Source organism: Carcharhinus amblyrhynchos, chromosome 11, assembly GCF_965287045.1.
Source record: "Carcharhinus amblyrhynchos chromosome 11, sCarAmb.v2.hapA, whole genome shotgun sequence".
NCBI lineage: Eukaryota > Metazoa > Chordata > Chondrichthyes > Carcharhiniformes > Carcharhinidae > Carcharhinus > Carcharhinus amblyrhynchos.
In genome coordinates, this window is record NC_137334.1 from 40,586,492 (window position 1) to 40,609,368 (window position 22,877).

A 22,877-nucleotide genomic window follows, 5' to 3' on the forward strand; every position below is an offset into this window, starting at 1 on the left:
GGGGTACTGGGGGAGGGGTGGTGGGGTAAAGGGGCTGGTAATGTTAGGAGGGGTCTCCAATGTCTGTGGTGGAGAGGGGAAGGCTGTATCTGGCCCGGGGGGGGTGGTGAGATTCTAACAGGAGAACAATTTTTTTTTAGCATTTTCTGCACACGCGCAGTTTGTGGTTCCGATCTGAGCTGCCCGCTGTCTGACATGTTAAGCCCCGCCTACCATCTCTAGTGGCTAGAAATGGTTTAGCCCATATTTTCAATTTCTAAGCCAGTAATATTAGGAGTGAAAACTCGCCAAAAAGCGGATCTGGAACTCTCTCGTTTTCATGCTATCCGGACACTTAGAAAATATCTTGTAAAATTTTGTCCATTATGCCTACTAAATTACCTTTATCTATTCCTTCTGTAACTTTTTCAAGAGTATAATAAGAATAACCTGATTATAAGAGTATAATAATACATCATGCCATTTGCTTTTGAATCTGTGCCTGTTATTCTGTTTTATATTTTCAGTGATTGTGTTTTTTATTCCAACATTGAATGAGAATTCCCTTATTTTTTGCATCACTAATTTTAACCGAATTGGTCTATTATTCCCTGGACTTGCAAAATCCTCTTTTTTTTGAAACATAAGAATCACATTAGCTGTCTGCTAATACGTTGATTTTTAAAATATCTATGAAAGTGCATCTGCTATTTCTTCCCTCATAATTTAATATGCATGGATGTGACTGGTGATTTTATCCTCTTAAATTTGATTTACTTTTAAAAAATACTTTCTACCTTAAGTATCTTTTTCTTAATATTTTCTTCAAATTGCATATTCACTAGCTTAATGTCTCTGGTAAATAACAAGAAGTAATTATTTAATATTTCTATCATTTTGCTTTTATAATCTTTGAGTTTATCATGTATATCCTTTAGTTGCTCAATCTCTGTCCTGACTTTTATTTCATTATAAGCTTTTATTTTGAATATTCTTTTGTTATTTATGTGCCTGTAGAATATTTTACTGTTTATTTTCATTTTCTTCATAACTTGATTTTGTAGTTACCCTTTGTGTTCCTAATTTTCCCCCCTTTTTTCCATATTGCCTTTTCTCATCCTCTTTTCAATTTTAATTTTTGTCTGGTGCATTTTTCCTCCCTCCCTTCGCTCATCTTCCTTTCCCCATCTCTCTTCCCTCCTTTCTTCCCCATCTTTCCTTGGCCTCACTCCTTGCCATATTGACGTTAGTGGTTGTTCCAGCATTTGGGTTTCCTCTGAACTCGAATTTCAATCCAGCATTCTCCAGTGAGCCATAAATGTTCCCACCCTGCCTCCCTCCCTGCCAAAGTTAGGTCAACTAGTTTATTATTTATCCCATCCCAACCACACTCTTATGTTTTCCCACTTCACTACTTTCCTTCCTCTACGGCATCTAACCCTGCAGTGTTTTCCCCCTCGCTTCTAATCTCTAACTCCAATCTGCTGTCCTTCTCCAATATGGAATCCCAATGTACTTTCACCCCTATACCATGTTACTTTTGCCTTTCCATCTTCCAAGGGAATTCCAGTCACCAAAACACTACTGGTCCACTTATTCTCTGTCCTTTGAGCCCATTTCACCTTTAAGACTATATGTGGTCTTGACCCATTCCCTGCGTGCAACAAAACAAGGCTATTGACTAGTTTTAAATGAACAGTCAAACTGACAACAGTTATTAGAATTAACAATCATTTCATATTTTTTCCCGAACTGTTTATATTCTAACTTATGTTCTTTGTGTTAAATCTCTGACTGGCGTTTACATATGCTATTCAAAATCATTAGATTTTAAGCTATTCATTGAGATTGAGCTGGTAAGGGGTTACCATCATGGGACAGCCTATTCACCTTTTTTTTAAATGCCATAACACTTTTTTTCATTCTTATTCCTGGCTGTATAGGTAACTTTAATGAATTTAAAATGAGGCTGTAATCTTAATGCACAACAAAATCAAATCACTACTAACGTGCACACAATTTTGGAACAAAATGACAAAAGAATTCAAACAATTGAGGAAAGGGACATTGTAACATTAACTATCAAATAATAAATTAGGTTGTGCAGTTCTAGCACACACAAGTACTGAAAGATAAAGTGGTGTGAGTGACATACAACTGGCAGATCTGTAGTGGCTGTGAAGACAAAAATGGAACAAGTCTCTGATAAAGCACATCGTGCACAATCCCAGTTATTTTTGTTATCTTGTGCAGCTGACACTTAATGATGTTTTATTGGAAATATGTGACAAAGTTACCTAAATATTTGTTTAAAAATCAGTGAAGACAAATCTCTGAATTTCAACAGCAGTGAAGATACAAGCCATAGATTTTAAGAATATTTTCAATTCAAAACATCATAATTTTAATTTGAAAAGATGTAGCCTGGATGGGAACATGAAGCTGTTGATTTTACCAATTAAAAAGTCAATAGAAATTATTAGAGAATGACAAGACAAAGAGTAACTTTTGATTTCGATAATATTAAATCAACCACCCCTTAAACATCCTGCTCCTGCCTTTGTACATAATTTTCTCATTTCTACCAAATCTGAAGTTATCCCATGAAGTTTCTTAAATAAAAACTAGCCAGCAGTATACAAATTGTATGAGCTTTTACAAGTATGTGAAATGGGAGAAAGTAACTAAAATAAGCATTGGTCTCCAAGAGGCAAAGACAGGAGCAATTCTCATGGGGAGTGAGGAAATGACAGAGACATTGAACAGAAGTTACTGTTTGTTTTCACATTGCATATAGAAGGTAGATGAGGGACTAATAAGAATGATGAGCTTAAAAATATTTAATATCAGTAGAGAAAGTCTACTAGAAAACCTTAAAGAAATAAAATCCAACAAATCCCCAGACCTGATTGCCTGCATCATATGGTTCCAACAGATAGCTGCAGTGTTGTGCGTGCACTAATTATTATTTTTCAAAACTCCCTATATTCCAGAATTTTTTCATAGGCTTGGAAGTTAGCAAATGTAACTCCAATATTTAATAAAGGAGGGAGAGATAAAACTTAGAACTACAGGTAGGGTAGATAAATGGGAACTAGTAAACTTGTGATTGAATTTCCCGAAGATATTTGATACAATGCAAGGTAAGGGCTTATGAAGTTGGGGTTAATATATTATCATGGATAGAGGATTGTTTCATGACAAGAAGGAGAGAGTCGGGTTAAACACAATATTTTCAAATTGGTAAGCTATAATGAGTGGAGTGTCATAGGGCTAGGCCCTCAGCTATTAACAATCTCTCTTAATTACTTAGATGAAGAGACCAATAATAATGTATCTAAATTTGCTGACAATATAGCATTAGGAATGTAAACTGAGAAGGAGGTGAAGAGGCTGCAAGGAGACCTAGATTGGTTCAGTGGATGGTCAAGAAACTGGCAGATAGTCATTTATAATATAGAAGAAAGCCAATTGGCCTAAGGAGGCTATGCTGACACCCCATGAAGCAATTCAGTCAGTACCACTGCCCCATCTTCAAAGCTGGGGTATATTGTGGTGAAAGTTATTCATTTTAGTCATAAGAATAGAAAAGCAGATTATTTTTAAAAAGATGGTGCAACTTGTGAAAATTTGTATTCAGAGGAACTTGGGTTTACTTGTACAAGGAACACAGAAAGTTAACAAGCAGACACAACAAGCAATTAGAAAAGCAAATGCCATATCAGCCTTTATTGCAATGGGTTGGAGTACACAAATCAGTAATCATTGTTACAATTATACAAAGCTTTGATGAGATGTGAGTATTTTAACTGTAGTATTATGTGTAATTTTGGTTTTCATAATTAAGGAACAATCTATTTGGAGGCAGTACAGCGAATGTTCGCTAGATTGCGGTTTGGGATGAGATGGTTGCCCTATGATGAGAGGCTGAGTAAATTGGGCCTATACTCTGGAGTTTAGAACAATAAGAGATGATCTCACCATAACATATTGTTTCCCCTGGCAGGGGAATCTAGAACATAGGGGTATAGTCTCAGGGTAAAATGCCAATCATTAAAGTCTGGGATGAGGAGACACTTTGTCACTTAAAGGGTTGAGAATCTTTGGAATCTTGTCCAATGAATTGGAGATGCTCCTTGTTGAATATATTTAAAGCTGAGATAAACAGATTTTTGATTCCACAGGGAATCAAGGGATATGGGGAGCAGGCAAGAAAGTGGAGTTGAGGCTGAAGATTGCATTAAATGGCTGAGCAGGCTCAAGGGACAGTTTGGTTTGCTCCTGCTCCAATTTTCTATGCTCTTATGTTCTCAGCAGGAATGCAAGTTCTTGCGGCAGCTCAGTAACCTGTGCTCCAATCGATTACTAGGATTGGTGAGGCACCATCCCATGGGAATTGCAGGGGCATTATGGAGCGTGAACTTACTGCCTTTAGTCAGGATGACAACATACATGCTCCCACCACAGTTCCTCTGACAATGTCCTTGCTGTTGCCTCTCAGCCAGCCACCCAAAGCTGATGCTGCTCATGCTGGGATAGTGCAGCCTAAATTTGGGCATTGTTGGTCAACAACTGCTTGAGGGCATCTTGGAAGACCATTCCTATTCTCCCTGAATGAAAGTCAACAATGTTCTACCAGCGATCCTGCAACAACTGGGGTAGCACTGCATATGAGCACTAGAATGGCCAAAGGCACCTGAAAACACACACACAGAGAATGTATAAACATGAATAGTTCATCTTTGTTTTTATAGTGAATATCTGTTGGATAAATATTTTATGTAAAGATCATTGATAGTGGTTTTTATTCACAGGATCTTGGATACTATATGAATGTTAAGGTGGGGATTGGTAGAGCTATATTGATGAAGATATGTTCCAAAGAAAGCAAAGTCTGAGCACACATACTCAGACAGCTTGTCTGGAATGAAGTGGTCCAGTGGCAATATTCTTGCCTCTTGCTGCTTCTAGAGTGACCTCCAAATACCCAATGGCAATAGCTATGCTGTCACGATGGCAAGGCTGTGAAGGTAGCTGCAGACCAACACACATTTGGTGATATTCTGTGGTGAGTATTGTAGGACTTCCCCAAGTGGTCCATTCAGTGAAACTGTTGTTTTAGAACTCCAATTGATTGGTCCATGTTGTTTGTGATGGCTGCATGGCTTTATTACATGCCTATTGTCTTCTTGTAATTGAGTAGTGGAGAGGGTTCATCAGTCAGAGATAGAGGGGAGATGACTCTGAGCACCCACCGCTGGTTGTTGTTGGGTGTCAGAAAGACAGTAGGTAGTCTTAGGCAACTGCTAGGATAGCACATAATGGTTTGTGAATAGTCGCACACTAACTGCACATTGATGAAATGGTTGCCCTTGTGGGTTCTGTACCATTTCCCGTTGACATGCAGAGCCATGTGAATGCAATCAATGTCTCTCTCCATCATACCTGACAAATCCAGTGCACATATCTCCTTCTCTTTGATTGCTGTATTGAGACATGCATGTCACCCACTCGTGCCTGGAATAATCTGGCTGTGTGGAAGTCTAATATGACTAATACCTTGACGGCCATTGGCAGTGCCTTGCACTCTTTTCCTGTGTGAGGCTGCATGTCCTCTTGAAGGAGGTGGCACAGTTCTGTGATCATGCCCTTGTGGAATCTGAGTCACCTAGGCATTACTTGTGGGTGGGTGGAGGCATGAGAAATTCTCTTTGAAAGTGTGGTGAGTAGAACCTTCTGAGAAGTTCTCTCCTCCTCCATCTTCACCTAAGCTTCTCCCTCTGCAACCCCAGATCCATTTCTCAGACCCGTTGCAGACCTGAAAGTATTGTAACTACTGCCCCCATACTTGGTGTATATAAGTGACCAAAATCCTGTGTGCCCTGAATGGGTACATCAAATTATCAAAATAAAACCCGCCAGAAATGAGCCCGAGTACTTCCACAAATTTTGCTGCAGCAGAAGTGAGTCGTGAACAGTTTTCCTGCTAAACTACAAGGGTGCGCAGCATTGTAACAGCCTGAAAGTTATTGCACAGGCCTAGTCCTCATACAAGTAATATCTGTGTGTGGTTCATCGAAAGAATTAATAGGGATTGTGCAATGAGGAAAAAATGGGCACAGCATAACCAAATTTTGAAGAAATTGGTCAGGAACCCCTCGCCTGCAAGATAGATGACTGCTCCTTTGCAGAATTGACAATCTTTACAATGCAGACGGAGGCCACTCAGCCCATCAGATCTGTGCATCTCTCTGAAGAAGCATTCTACCTCGTCTCACTCCTCTGTCTTATCACCTGAATCTTGTACATTCTTTCTTTTCAGATAGCAATCCAATTCCCTTTTGAATACCTCAATCGAACTTCCTCCACCACCCTCTCAGGGTGACCGTTCCAGACCCCAACCACCCTCTAGGTGAAAAAGTCTTTCCTCACACCACTTTTAGTCCTTTGCCAGTTATTTTGAATTGGTGCCCTCCAATTCTTGATCCTATCAAGTGGGAATAGTTTCTCATAATTTATGCTGTCTTCACCAAGCCTTGCCCTCTGCAGCCCCTGCTCCATTTCTCAGTCCTGTTGTAGACCTGGAAATATTGTAATGCTGACCCATATCCCTTGCAATCAAGCTTTGTCTTGGATGGTGTCAAACTCAAGCGTTGTTGGAACTGTACTCATTCAGACAACTGGAGAGTATTCCAATAAACTCTTGACTTGTATCTTGCAGATGTAGGGCAGGCTTTGGGGACTCTGTCGGTGAGTTACCACAGAGTTCCTGGTCTTTGACCAGTTCTGGTAACCACAGTATTTACATGCTGTAAATAGCCAGAATCATAGTGCAGATCATTAATAGATTTTGGGCTCCTATTCCATTGGCTGTGCCCACCTTTACCAGCTGCTGGCTGGCTCCAGCATTTTACCATGCCACAAATAATCTACATACCCTGAAAGGACAGCCCAGGTGGTTTGCGCACTATGCTGGCTCACAGTAGCTAAGTATTGGCATGCAGAGAGGTTAATGGGGGATGGGAGATAGCCCAAGTTGGCAGTGACCAGCATTATTTTGTGATGCGGAGATGCCGGTGTTGGACTGGGGTGGGCACAGTAAGAAACCTCTCAACACCAGGTTAAAATCCAACAGATTTATTTGGAGCTTTTGGAGCACTGCTCCTTCACTCATCAGAGAAATGATGCTGGATCCTTCCTGCTGCACAAAAAGTACAATTGTGGAATTACAGCAGTGGTCACAAAATGGTTACAGCACAGAAGGAGGCCATTCAGCCTTGTATTTGCCAGCTCTCTGCACTGCCATCTCTCAGCACCAGTAGCTCAACCAGTTCCACTCTCCTGCCTTCTCCCCCCTTCCTCTGCTCCCTCCTCCCTCAATTCCAGCAATGTTTTACTCCCTAGCTGCCTATCCAATTGTATCAGTCTCCACCATCCTCTCAGGCAGTGTGTTTCAGATCCTCATCATATGTCACCACTGGTTCTTCTGCCAAAATTGGAATCGTCCTCAATTCTTCCATTGATGCAGGCAGCTTCTGACAATTTTCTACACTTCAAAGAAATCTTCTCTCAACCTTCCCTTATTGAAGGAGAACAACCTCATCTTCTCCAATCTCTCCCTTTAACTCAAGTTCCTCATCCCTGGAAGCATTTTTATAAATATTTTGTGCACCATCACTTATGCCTTATAGCCTTCCATGCTGTGTCAAAACTTTATGTGCATTTCTAGTTACCAGGTACGTTCTGCTTTCAGCTATGACAATCAGTCATCTGGACTCTAAATGTCAGCTCTTTTCTCCTTTACAGATACTGGTAGACTTGCTGAGATTTTCCAGCATTCTCTCTTTTAGTTTCGATGCTAGGTGGTCCCTCTGGTTTCACTCCTTTTGTAGAATTTGTTGCTGCTTGGTACAACTGAACAGTTTGCTAAGCCATTTAAGCATCAACCACCTTGTGTTACATGTAGACTAGGTTAGGTAAGGATAGCAGATTTCCTTTGAGGGCATTAGTGAATTTGCTGGGTCATTATTAGACTTCTAATTCCAGATTTTTATTGAAATCCTGCCACCTATCGAGGTGGGATTTGAACCTGGGTCCACAGAGCATTACCCTGGGCTCTAGATTAATGGTCCAGCAACAATGCTTGGTCAATACAGAACCTATTTTGAGACTATTATCAACTTATTAACACCAGTTTCCACAGATAAAATCATCCCCAGAAAACTGGGAGAATTTCCAAGTTAGGTGCTGGGAACTCAGCACTCAGTCTTAGGTGCTGAGACTGGTATCAGTCTCAGGCAAAGTATAAGTTGTGCCTAAAGACTCTAGACTCTACTGCAACAACATTCCTTTGCTTTCAACCTCCAAATTGTGCTCCCTAATTTCCTGCTGTAACTATTCATTTCCACTATTGAACTGAAATTGCCAATTGAATGCAGTAACTGCTGAATTGTGTGCAGTTGTGAGAAGTGGCCTTATGTTAATTTTTACATTGTTAACTTGTATTGAAATTCCCAAACTTACTTTTTCTTAATTCAGGTTATGATTTCACAACAAAGAAATATTGAAAAAAAATATTGGTTTGGAGCCTGCAAAATTTGCTTTTGAAGTTTTTTGATGATTTACAAGAATGTTATTTTTTCCTGTTATCATATAAACATTGATTTGTAAGATCAGAAAAACTCACTCATGACTGCCCTGTCAATTGAAAGCTATTCCTGTCATTGTTTATGGGTAAATAATTCCAACCATTGCATTTCCCCTGCAAAATGTTACGTGCAATTCTAGCTACCAAGTATATTCTGCAAGTAAAGTTGCCATTTGGGCAAAACTTATGTCAATGTAACCATGTGAGGTGTAAATTGTAACTCTGAACTTGGATGCCAGCTCTTCCTTACATCGCTTTTTTATTTCTCAGAATAGAAATTGCAACACTGAATCACTTTTCTAAGACTATTCATCAGTTGCAGTATAAATCTGAAAACTTAATTATGACAACTTTTTGCTTACAGCTCTTGCTGTGAGACAGAAAATAATTTCCTTCAAATTGTGATTGTTTCCATTTGATCATCCAAGGTCATTTTAACTGCACCCAGTGTTTCTCTGCTGATAACCGAGCAGCACTGGTAGATTGGTGCTGTCAAAATAGGGGTGTGTCAGTTTCCTAAAGCAGTGATACAACACATGCTGCTTCAATCTATTTTTAACTAGCTGTTCTCTGCTGTGCACATTGAGCCAGTGTTAGCTGAGCCCTTTTCCTGAATACATGTTCAGTCGTGAGCACTGCATTTTTACTGTCTTTTATCAGTAAGTTAACAGTCTAACATTGAGATTCTGCTGAGAATTCTGTCTGCAAGTTTAATCAATCATCTGTATGAATTACAAAGTAAGAGAACATGTCCAGTGAAAGTGATTCTGGAGGTCGACGTTCAGCAACGACAATTAGCACTGTAGCTGTACAAACAGGAGACTCAAGAATTGTAGTAGCTATACTAAAAGTGAGTGCTTTCTCCCTCCAAAGTGAATATGCTGTAGTTTTATTAAGTTGTGATGTTGAAAATTGAACTTTGATCACTTTAGCCTGTGTTTTGCTTTCCAGCCTATAGCTCCACCCCTGTGTGAAATTCTGTGTTCCTCAGTATTAGCTAACTTTTCTTAGGTTCTAAACTTGAAGTGTTTTGAAAGTATTAATTGCAATTTTATGTTAACTATGTGTATAAATAACAAAAACACGTAATCCCAATTTCCTATAAATCAAATACTTCTTGCATTTCAGTCTGGAATGTGTGTGGAACTTCAGTTGGTTGAATCAGTACCAAATCTTCTTGAAATCGGCAGTAATGTGGATGAAACCAGGAAAATGCTGAATGAACATGAGATTCTTCTAGCTAAACTGAAGGTAAGGGGCATTAATTGGGAGCAATTGCATCACAATTGGCAATCACAGTTAGCTAACCTAACTGTATATTTCATGTACCAAATATTAGAAATAATGAACTGATGACACAGAACAATATACGCTCCTGTAGATGTGGCCAAAACAGAAAATGTTTAAAGCTGTTGGAAAGGGCTGTACTGATGTTGTAATGGCCACACCTTTGTTCTATTGCCAGATTTGGATGGGAAAAATCTGCAGATTCTAAACACAATTCTGGGAGTGTTCCACCCACACTTACCACACTGAAGTTTTCAAGGTCTGTAGGAGTGTGCCTTGTTATTGTGGGGGATGAGATATATTTGTGCTATTTGTCGGAAAGCTCCACTTTTGACCATTCCTCTTCTGGCGTGAGAGGCTTTGTAAGGGGCAGGATGGAAACTAGCCTTTTCAAGATGATGCTGGATTTCCCAACTGAGATTGGAACCAAAAGCTTCCTAATTTTCTGAGCCCTCCTGGAGGATTCATCTTTGAGTCGCAAGCATAGCTGAGGAAATTTGGTCCTTTGTAACAGTGGTAGCTGAGCAGATATGGAATTTCCAAACATTGAATCCAAACCTAATAAGTACTAAGTAATCGTCTTTGAAACATTGAGATATCTTTGCTCAACTTTGCATCATGGTAGCTGCTCTTTGTCATTTAAAAAAAAATTGTGATACGTGTTAAGCTAGCATTTATTACCTGCTCCAAATTGCCCTTGTAAAGGTACTTGAGTCACCTTCCTGAACCACTGTGGCCCATGTAGGTATACCCACAGTACTATTAAGAAGACAGTTACAGAGGCCTGATCCAGCAATAACAAGCAGCAACTCTAGTGTAATAATGATACCATAATATTTCACAGGAGCATTATGAGACAAGCTACTTGAGGGGAGGTTAGGTCACGTGACCAAAAGCTTGGTCAGAGAGATAGGTTTTAAGGAATGTCTTAAAGGAAGATAATCATCCTTGACTCCAAGCAATTGCCTTAGAAGAAGAAAGAAAGTGAAGAGGCACAGGGAATAAATTTTGGAGCTGAGGGCTTTGGTAACTAAAGACAGGGCCACTAATGATGCAACAGTTAATCTCTGCTCAAAAGAACTGGATTAGCTGGACACGAATATATCGGCAGAGCGTTGTGGGGCTGGAGGAGATTCCAGTTATAGGGTGGAACAAAGCCTTGGAGGATTTGAAAGCAAGAATGTGGCAGCTTCAAAAAGGGTTTTGCAACTCATCTGTTCGACAAAGTAAGCCTGCTATAAACATAATCAGACGGTCATCAAGGAGCAGCATGTAGATAGGAAATAGGAGGGGATGAAGGACAGATATTTGTAGGATATCAGACATAATGGAACAGGAAAGGAAAAGCTATTGCAAGTGATACTCTGACAAACGTTGGATAAGAAGAGAAACAGAGTGCAGCCCTATCCAGTTGTATGATAGTGGAAAGGTATTGGAGGAAGATAGTGCAGTCAACTGTTTCAAAGGCTGCAGACTGGTTGAGAAAGATGAAGAGGAATTCTTTACCTTTGTCACACTTATGTAGGATGTCATTTATGACTTCTATGAGCTGTTTTGTTACTGTCACGGACAGAAATCAGATCAGAGGGATTCCATCATCGAGTTCCAGAAAAGATGAGTACAGAATTTGGAGATTACATTGTATTCAAGGATTTTGGAGAGGAGAGGGAGGTTGGCAATGTGACAGTAGTTTAGAAGATTAACTGGGGAAAGAACTAGTTGTTTTGAGGAGAGTCGTGATGATGACAGATTTAAAGGGGAGACAACCCCTAAACAGAGAGAACTGTTAACAATATTGACCAACATGGGGACCAGGAGGGGAAGTGGCAAGATCATGAGCTTAGTGCAAATGGGGTCAAGGAAGTGATGTGTTTCATGGTGAACTCAGAGAGGTCACAGTGAGATAGTAGAGAAATATGTGGGTTCAAATGTTTATTGCAGAGCAAGGTTGGCTGGGTGGACTAGGGGAAGGGAGAGTTATGGCAGAGACAGCTGATCGGATTGATTCTGTTTTCTTGGCAAAATAGTCCATGAGGTCCTTGCACTTATTGTTGAAAAGTAGAGGACACAGGAGAAAGAGACTTGATGGGCCACATGATCCAGTCTCCAGATCATTGGAGACCAGGTGTAAGATTGAAGATGTGCATCATGACCCTAGAGTAGACCTGATGCTTGGACCTATGGTTGGATCTTGGAACCTGTGGTTGGCAATTCCTTTGCTCCTAGGGTCTCTGGTTGAATGTCTCTGACTTTGAGCTAGAGTAGGAGACTTTGACAGATCCACAATATTGACCTGGATACCTAGGAAATGTTATACAGGTTAAAACCTAGACTAACACGTAGGTAATTCCACAATTGACTGTCCAACCACGCCCTCAACCTGACCCAACTAGTCCTTTGACTTGACTGTTTGCCTATATTCTGACCCAATTTGACTATCCCCTTGACCGCCTGATAATCCGACTATCCACCTGATTCCCTGATTTATTCCGTAATTGACCCAGCCAGCCCTCCAACACGACTACCACTGGACCACAGTCCTGACCACAGCTGCCTATCTCCCTGACCCCACCTGATCTGACTACCTCTCGCAACCTACTACCCTACTATCTCCTTGATCAGACCTGCCTATCCACTCACCCACTTGCACAGGCAGGATGAGAGAGAGAGATTAATGGTTTTAGTCAGGCGTCGGTTTTTTTTTAATTCATCATGGACGTGGGCATCGCTGGCTGGCCAACATTTATTGCCCATCCCTAGTTGCCCTTGAGAAGGTGGCGATGAGCTGCCTTCTTAAATTGCTGCAGTCCATGTTCTGTGGGTTGACCCACAATGCTGCTAGGGAGGGAATTCCAGGATTTTGACCCAGCGTCTGTGAAGGAATGGCAGTATATTTCCAAGTCAGGATGGTGAGTGGCTTGGAGGGAACTTGTAGATGGCAGTGTTCCCATGTATCTGCTGCCCTTGTCCTTCTAAATGGAAGTGGTCTTGGATTTGGAAGGTACTGTCCAAGGATCTTTGGTGAATTGCTGAAGTGCATCTTGTAGATTGTACACACTGCAGCAACTGAGTGTTGGTTGTGGAGGGAGTAGATGTTTATAGATGTGGTGCCAATCAACCGGGCTGCTTTGTTAAGCTTCTTGAGTGTTGTTGGAGCTGCACCCATTCAGGCATGTGGGGAGTATTCCATCACACTCCTCACGTGTGTCTTGTAGATGGTGGATAGACTTTGAGGAGTCAGGAGGTGAGTTACTCACCACAGTATCGTAGCCACTGTGTTTGTGTGGTGAGTGCAGTTGAGATTCTGGTCAATGGTAATTCCAAGGATGTTGACAGCAGGGGATTTAGTGATGGTAACACCATTAAGTGTCAAGGGGCGGTGGTTAGAGTATCTCTTATTGGTGATGGTCATTGTCTGGCACTTGCATTGTGTGAATATTATTTGCCACTTGTCAGCCCAAGCCTGGATATTGTCCAGATCTTGTTGCATTTGAACATGGGATGCTTCAGTATCTGAGGAGTCGCAAATGGTGCTGAACACTGTGCAATCATTGGCGAACACCCCCACTTCTGATCATATGATGGAGGGAAGATCATTGATGAAGCAGTTGAAGATTGGATCTGGGACACTACCCTGAGGGAATCCTGCAGTGATGTCCTGGAGCTGAGATGACTGGCCCTCTACAATCACAACCATCTTCCTAAATGACTCTGACCAGCCGAGTGTTTGCTCCCATTACCCATTGATTCCAGTTTTGCTAGGGCTCCTTGATACCATGCTTGGTTGAATGTGGCCTTGACCTCACTTATGGAATTCAGCTGTTTTGTCCATGTTTGAACCAAGACTGTAATGAGGCCAGGAGCTGAGTGCCTCTGGCGAAACCCAAACTGGGCGTCACTGAGCAGATTATTGCTGATCAGGTACTGCTTGATAGCACTGTCAATGACCCTTCCATCACTTTACTGATCAAGATTAGACTGCGTGGTAATTGATTGGGTTTGTCCTGCTTTTTGTGTCCAGGACATACTTGGGCAATTTTACACATTGTTGGGTAGATGCCAGTGTTGAAGAGCTTAGCTACGGGAGTGGCAAGTTCTGGAGCACAAGTCTTCAGTACTATTGCCGGAATGTTATCAGGGTACATTGCCTTTGCAGCATCCAGTGTCTCCACCCATTTCTTGATATCACATGGAGTGAATCGAATTGGCTGGAGGCTGGCCAGATGCTGGGGACCACTGGAGGAGGCCGAGATGCAACATCGGCAATTCTGGCTGAAGATTGCTGCAAATGCTTCAGCCTTATATTTTGCATCGATGTGCTGGGCTCCTCCATCGTTGAAGATGGGATATTTGTGAAGCCGCCTCCTCCAGTGAGTTTAATTGTCCACCACCATTCACAACTGAATGTGGAAGGACTGCAGAGTTTTTAGATCCGCTCTGTAGTGAGATCACTTAGCTCTGTCTATCACTTGCTGTTTTTGCCATTTGGCATGCATGTAGTCCTGTTTGGTAGCTTCACTAGGTTACCACCTCATTTTTAGATATGCCTGGTGCTGCTTCTGGCATGCCCTCTTGCACTCTCCATTGAACCAGAGTTGATCCCCTGGCTTGATGGTAATGGTTGATTGGGGGATATGCTGGGTCATGAAGTTACAGATTGTGCTGGAGTACAGTTCCACTGCTGTTGATGGCCCACAGTGCCTCATCGATGCCCAGTCTTGAGTTGCTAGATCGGTTTGAAGTCTGTCCCATTTAGCATAGTGATAGTGCCACACAACACGATGGAGGTTATCCTCAATGTGAAGGCGACACTTCGTCTCCACAAGGACTGTGCAGTGGTCACTCTTACCAATATTGTCATGGATAGATGCATCTGCAGCCAGCAGATTGGTAAGGATGTGGTCAAGTATGTTATTTTCCCTTGTTGGTTCCTTCACCATCTGCTGCAGACCCAATCTAGTAGTTATATCCTTTAGGAACCGACCAGCTTGATTAGTAGTGCTGCTGGTGAGCCACTCTTGGTGATGGACATTGAAATTCCCCACCCAGAGTACAGTTTGCACCCTTGCCACCTTCAATGCTTCCTCCAAGTGTTGTTCAACATGGAAAAATACTGATTCATCAGCAGACGGGGAATGGTACGTGGTAAGAGGTTTCCTTGCCCATGTTTAACCATGAGACTTCATGGGGTCTGGAGTCGATGTTAAGGGGTCCCAGGGCAACTGCACACCACTGTGCTGCCACCTCTGCTGGGTTTGTCCTGCTGGTGGGACAGGACATATCCAGGGATGGTAATGGTGGTGTCTGGGGTGTTCTGTAAGGTATGATTCCGTGAGAATGACTATGTCAGGCTGTTGTTTGACTAGTCCGTGAGACAGCTCTCCCAATTTTGGCACTAGCCCCCAGATGTTAATAAGGAGGACTTTGCAGTGTTGACAGGGCTGTTGTCCTGCCGTTGTCTTTTCTGGTGCCTAGGTGAGTGCCAGCTGGTTCATCTGGTTTCATTTCTTTGTGGCAATTGATACAACTGAATGGCTTGCTAGGCCATTTCAGAAGGCAGTTGAGAGTCAACCACATTGCTGTGGTTCTGGAGTCACATGTAGGCCAGACCAGGTAGGGACAGCAGATTTCCTTCCCTAAAGGACATTAATGAGTCATTAGTATCAAAGGTGGCAGTAAGGATGCAATTGAGCAAACCAATAGCTACAGAAATGTTGTGGTGAATAGAGAGCCAAGGACTAGGTAGTTGGGATTTTGAAAGTGGAGGTGTAAGTGAATTGGGGTACAGTTTTTTTTCCAGGAGCAAATGAGGTGGGATTGTGGGTTGTAAGTGAGGCAAGAAAGTGATCATAGGTGGTCTGATCTATTATTGATACAATGGTGGTGGCAAGACTATGACATGGCAGTGTTAGGGGGTTGGCATTGAATATGGGTTGGGGAGTTTGCATGAGGGGTGGGATTACAGACCCATAAGAGGGCAGTGAACCCAAAGGAGAGCGAGCATGATGAATTAAGATGGAGGTTGAAATCACCGAGGATGAGAGGTTGTTCAGTGCTTGGGGAGAAAAGCAGTGATGATACCTCTATGAGAAACTTATTAGTGCACTTAGAAGTGCTGTAGAGAATGAAGATTTTGAATGAAAGGTGTGATGGGTGAAACAAGGTGAAATGCTCAAAGAAATATTAAATGTCAGAGGAAAGAGGGTCAGGCCAAAGTGATGAGCACCACCCCAGCATTGCAACAGTCTTGAGAGGCAAGTCTTTTATGGTTGTAAATATTACCACTCAAGTCTGTCAACTTCCAGTAATCAAAGATTTTATTCAAGTATATGCTGAGGAGCGATCAGATCAATCCTGATTGCTTTCCCTTGCATTACTCAATAATAGTCTATGTCACAATTTTATGATCCTTGGTTCTCACATCGCAAAGCACTGGGGCACTCCTCAATCACTGCCGTTTCTTTAACACGTGCATCATATGACCTAATCAATGAGTAGGGCGCTTTGTGCTGTGGGTGTTCCCTGTTATCTCAGCTTTTGGCCTCCGGAAGAGGTTTGTTAGGAGGACTCCATCTGTTTCCTAAGTCCTCACCATCTTGTTTACCCAAGTTGTGAAAACCATTAGGTTTTATGACTTGTGATTTTTAGTTAGTTCCCACAATTTTGACTATATTTCCCATCATTTGTGAATTTTAAAGCTGTTAATGTACACGTTAATATCAATCCTAGTATGAAATCGGTTAATTGACTCCACTTCAATGACTTCAATGAAGGAAAAGATATCACCTCTCAGCTGTGTTTTTGTTAAGGTCATGATGTTAATACAATTACCCACAATAAATTCATGAATGGCAAGTGTCTTGTTCGCACATGATTGGACATTCTGAGTGAGATGTGGATAGGGATGGTGAGAGCTGATCTATTGACAGGGGCCACATTATCAGCAGAGGGAGAGATGAATTGGACAGGGAAGACATTGGCGAGAGTAGCCCTCCTTGTGTGAAGGTCAGTGAGTGTGTTGGAGGGGGTCATTGGGTTCTCTTCTTGTATTGGGCGAGTGCTGAGCTGATCAATGAACGCTTTGGAGAACGCCAAAAGAGGTGGATCGGTAAGTTGTTGACTTACCTACTTGAGGCTGGGGCAGCAGCAAGAGAATGCGGAAGCTGTTACAGGCAGTGGAGAGATGGTAGAACGGTTTCCTCTTTTTCCACCCCTCAATTGACCAAAGACGGATGTGTTATAGAGGAGAAGTGTTTTTACCCTTGAGTGCTGTAACTCCCAAGAATAGATGAATGACAGATTTTCTCAATAGCTTTTAAAAAGAAGGATTAATGATTAGTATTCAACACATGAAATGCGTGCACATGCACACACGTGCGCTCGTGTCAAGGTGATTACAAAAGAGAGAGCATACACTTGGATCTTCAGAGTCCAAAAAGTCACTATCGCGGTTCTTTCAGGCTGAACACTTAAAATGTTGCAGGCCTGTTGTTCCCTTTTCGGTCCAGTAGAGGCTGGAGGTTTATGAAGATGGTTTTCCAGTGGTCTACTGTTTCTCTGGCTTCATTCCAGTCAAAATGCAGTTGAAGCCCTGAACCAAAAACCTTGTTTGGTTCCTTCAATAGGAAGGTAAAGGCCAACCTGAATTCTTTGCTTTCCAATGGATTTTAGGCAGGATCTTGTTCCTTCATTGGTCTGGAAATCACCATCTTTCTTTTGTAACTGCTGCTCCCAAAAAAGTTGTCATATTAAATGACCCTTAATAAAAACCTGGTTTCTGTCATGTGACCATGGCGTCTTTTTTTTATTGTCCTCACAAATGGTCTCTGTCACCTTGGCCATTGACATTGTGTTGTTTGAGTTTCACCCATTTATATATCGTTGTGATAGGGTAGGATTCTTCTCCTATCCAGTCTGCAAGTTCATTGTGAACTAGTTTCTGTAACTATTTGGACAATGGCCACATTAATCCACAGGGAATGTTTGTTGTGTTTTAATACGTTGCCTAGAGTTCCAGGCTAACTTCCAGGGCTCGAACCATGTGTAGTTCCATGTGTATTGACGGTTAAGAAAAAAAAGACATGATTGCTCAACTCCGTTTTATTCAAAAGCAGTATCAATTCTCCATTTGGTTTTAATAGTAAAGTGTCTATCTTCTGGAAGTCTGTGAGCCTATATTAAACGAGCATGACAAAGACAAAAAACTGTGGTAGGAAATTTGGAGGCCAAAGTTCCTGCAAGTGGAGAAGTGAAAAGAGGTATGATGATAAAAGAGAGGTAAGGAGAGGTAAGAAGAAAATAAGTTAAACAAAGAACAGCTTTTGTTACCTACCAGTGCCACTAGGACCGTTGTACCAGGTGCTTAGGATTGCCAAAGCAACCTGGTCAAAGGTGAGTGAGGACAGGTTGGGCTTGCAGCGAAGGGGCCGCTGGCCATGATGTGATGAAGGTATCAGAAGAAAGACCGGGGGAGATTGGTTGCCTGCCAAAAGGCAGCCTTACCCAATGCTGGGTCGCTCAATCAAGCACTCAGTGCCCCCCAACTACCTGGACTATGTTTTTTGCATGTACTGCCCATGCTAGAGCAGTTGTCAATCTACTATTCAATTGTTCAGGTGAAATTTTTTGGACCATTTCGTCAGTCACAGTGGGATTTCCCTCACATATTCTGTTGCTAAAAGACTTTGTGCTGCTGTGTGCATTGCTACAATATTCAGATTTTCACACACACTTCTGAATTCATCACTGGCAAATTGTCAGTGAGGAATTTAGCTGGTGCTCACAGCTCCATTCCTATTTGTCTTTCCATTATTTTATCAACATTTACTTTTTGGTCTTTACCAAAAATTACCATTGAGACTAAATCTTGGCACAGCATCTACAAAATGTAGAGAAAAATATTTTTTCTCTGACCCACTTTGAGGTCCACCATTATGGTTTCTATGAAATTTCTCACCAATGGAAGCCTTACCATTGGTCACGATGGCATTCTCCTGTAAATTTTTTAATAAATATCACATTTTTTTCACTAATACCCTTGACAAGTCTAGTGTTTCCTGCATCCAGTACCCCTGCATTGTTTAACAGAACCTTCAACCAATGGCCAGAGGGATTGCAATTAGTTGGTGTGCTTTTATAATAATTTACTACTTCTCCTTTAAATCCCTATCTGCAACTGCCATTTATAGTCTTAGACATTCTGTCTCAAGATGATAGGCCGTAAAGAAATATAATAATATCCTGACTGTGTAAATACCAAATCCACAGATCTTCCAAAGACTATCATGCTCCAAGTCCAACTTAATTTGAGACTTTTTCACTGAAGGCTTACCTAACATTAAATGTATTTGATGTGATTCAACATCAGTACTGATAAAATGAATTACCTCTACTATTTTGTATGGAATTACTATTCTTTTTAGTGATTTCAATATGTTACCATCATCAAAACTGAAACAAGAGGAATGGTCATATTATCTGGCCTTACTTCGGTTTTCCTTACTTAAAGAATCCATGTAACATTCTAGCCAATCCACTTTACATATTGTGGACACACATCCACCATCTAGAACTGCACAACTGAATGAATCTGTGAATGGGGTACTCATTACTGGACTGAAGCTTCTGGTGACAAATTCAATTGTTCTGGTTGGACGGTGTTGTCTTACCTTCCTTGCCACCATTGGCTGAAAAACCCTGTTTTTCATTTTTGGGTAATTCAATACGTAATTCAGTTGCATCTGAAGCACCTGTTGATCACCCCTTGGTTATTCCTAGGATTCATTCTTCCATAATTGTCTCACTGTTTCTTGTAGCTCCCAAAAGGGTCCCTGTCCTCATATATTTTGTTTGTAACTCATCTTGCCTACAGCTGTTTGGGCGCTATATTCAAATAGTCCTCAAATGTTGCTACCATTGTATCTTCCATTTTTGGTGTCAATGTTGAAGTGCCCATTTGTACCACTGAAGAGGATGGAAATGAATGTTTTCCAGATATGTTTTAACGTTTCGGATATTTTATCTTCCTCTTTGAAATCCACTTATGCTCAAACCAAGAGCCTATCCAAGTTTGATATCCTAGCACAGTCCAATAATTTAAAGACCAGCACTGATTTAGGAATTTCCAAGTGAGATTGCTGTAATCTCATACATAGTCTGTTAAACTTCACGATGTATTCTTCAATGGAACAATCATCCATTTTTCAAAATTTAGCAAAGTCTGACCAAACTCATAGATATTCAATAAGTTACCTTTTATATAAATTTTATCCATGAATCTCAAGAGAATGTTCAGTTGTTCAGTTCCTGATCATCTAGTTCCGAAAACACTACGACTGATCTTGTTGATAGCAGGAAGCAAAGTGCCAGTCTCAGCCCATTCTTTCTTTTCAGTACAGATGTAACCTTATCCACACATCAACTTCATTTTTTTCCATTGTTCATAAGGTTTTGTTTCACACAACAGTGGGTGGAAAATCATTTCCTGCTACCCTATACCTGGTTTCAGTATTTTCAAAACATCTCTAATTATAGTCTTCTCTCAAAAAAAATTAACACCTATTCTAGCCTTCTGTCTGGAAGTGAATCTTAGGTCATGATTTTCCAGCCTCCACTGCAATGAGCTTTTCAGCAGCTGAGACAGCTTGCCATTGACTGCCTATAGGATTTTCCACTCCTGCAGATACCTAGGTTATTTTGCATGGCTCACGCAGCTGGCTACCAGGGAACCCAATGTGGATGCCACACTGAAAAATCGAACACTTTTCCTTGAGCCCTCACATTCAGGCAACCATCTTTGACACCAAATGTCAGAGAAATTCCCAAGCCTGGTTGTGAATAGGCAGAAGATTAGGATGCTTTGGTGGAAACTGTTTGTTGCTTGCCAGAAAACTCACTTCTCCACCATCCATCGCCCACCCATCCACATAGGTCAGCGATCATTAGGCAGGGAATGAAGGGTTGGAGGGCATTGAGGTTGCAAAGTTCAGCTCAAAATTTTTAAATATTCTTTCGTGGGACGTGGGCATTGCTGGCAAGGCTGATATTACTGACTTTCCCTCATGACCCTTGAGAAGGTGGTGGAGAGCAGCCTTCTTGAATTTCTCCAGCAAATCTGGTGCATTTCAGAAGGGAATATTATGTTATTAGGAAGGGAGTTCCAGGACTTTGATGAGACAACAGTGAAAGAAGGACAATGTAGTTTCAAGATAGGATGGTGCTTGATTTGGATGGGAACTTGCAAGTCATGGTGTTCCCATGCACCTGCTGCCCTTGTCCTTTCTAGGTGCGAGAGGTTGTAGGTTTGGAGATGCTGTCAGAGGAGTTTTGGTGAGTTACTGCATTGTACCTTGTATACTGGGGACACTTGCCACTGCATGGCAGTGGTGGAGGAAGTGAATGTTTAAGTTGGTGGATGAGAATAATAATGCCATTGACTGTCAAGAAAAGACAGTTAAATTCTCTCTTGATAGGTGCTAGAGATGGTCATTATCTGGCAGTTGTGCAGCATGAATGTAACTTACCACTTACCATCCAATGTCTGAATGTTGCCCAGATCTACCTTCATATGTACACTGTTTCAGCATCTGAAGAGTTGCAGATGGTTTTGAGTACTGAAATGAAATGTAAGTCACCAAAATACCAGAGAACCTTAGGCTGCTCTCCTCCTTTTTGAGAGAGAGAGATGACTGGTTGTTTTAAAGTTTATTTATTAGTGTCACAATAGGCTTATATTAATACTGCAATGAAGTTACTGTGGTGGTGATTTAACCTGAGGGACAAGGTTGAGAAGATGGGACCTTCGTGAATAACGACAACCAGTATGCACATTGAGCCTATTCTGTTGGCATCACACTGCGTCACGAACCAGCCATCCAACCAACTGAGCTAACCAACCCCCTACTGTACACTATGCAACTATCCGTGAACATCCCCATTTCTGACCTTATGATGGAAGGAAGGTCATTGATGAAGCAATTGAAGATGGTTGGGCCTAGGACACTACACTGCAGAACTCCTGTAGTAATGTCCTGGGACTCTGATAGTTGATCTCCAACAACCACAGCTTTTTCCTTTGGCTGTGGTTTGACTCCAACCAAGTCATATCACGCACAAAGGAAAAAGCTGTGGTTGTTGGAGGCCAACCATCAGAGCCATCCAGTAGAGACATTCTCCCCTTATTTCTCATTGACTTAATTTTTGTCAGGACTCCATAATATCACACTTGGTTAAATGTTACCTTACTGTCAAGGGCAGTCACTCGCCACACTCTTGGGATCAGCTCTTTTGTCCATGTTTGAACCAAAGCTATAATGAAGTCTGGAGTTGAGTGGCCCTGGCGGAAACCAAACTGCGTATCAGTGAGTAGGATGTTGTTTTGTAAGTGCTACTTGGTTGTGCTGTTGACGGTGCCGTCCATCATTTTGCTGCTGATAGAGAATAAATGTAGGGCAGTGATTTGCGAGACTGGATTTCTTCTGCTCTTTGTGAACAGGACATACCAGAGCAAATTTTCACATTGCCACATAGATGTCAGTATTATACGGAACAGCTTGGCTAGAGGCGTGGCTTATTCTGAAGTACAAATCATCAGTGCTATTGCTGGGGTATTGTCAGGTCCCATAGCTTTTGCAATATCTGGCGCCTTCAGCCATTTCTTGATATCATGTGGAGTGTATCAATTTGACTGAAGACTGACATCTGTGATGCTGGGGACCTCAGGAGGAGGCTAGGATGAATCATCCACTTGTCACTGCTGGCTGAGGATGTTGCAATTGCTTCAGTCTTGTTTCTTGCAAAGATGTGCTCGACTCCCCCATCATTGAGCACAGTGGTAATTGTGGAGCCTCCTCCTGTTAGTTGCTCAATTACTCGCCACCATTCATTAAAATCAAACATGTAAGATTTTATTCAAGGTTGTGATTTTCAGCTACAGTAACTGAAGGACTCTGCACCCCAGATGCAA

At 41.6% G+C, this 22,877-nt stretch overlaps 1 protein-coding gene across 1 annotated transcript in view; it reads left to right on the forward strand.

Annotated features, from left to right (window-relative positions):
• Positions 1–9,255: 9,255 nt before the first annotated feature.
• ccdc141 (coiled-coil domain containing 141) overlaps positions 9,256–22,877 on the forward strand; it is a 160,121-nt gene continuing 146,499 nt past the window's right edge. The window contains exons 1-2 of the mRNA XM_080198905.1: positions 9,256–9,476; positions 9,755–9,877. Coding sequence (XP_080055031.1) covers positions 9,375–9,476; positions 9,755–9,877 — 225 coding nt within the window. The 5' untranslated portion in view covers positions 9,256–9,374. The remainder of the gene's footprint in view (positions 9,477–9,754; positions 9,878–22,877) is intronic.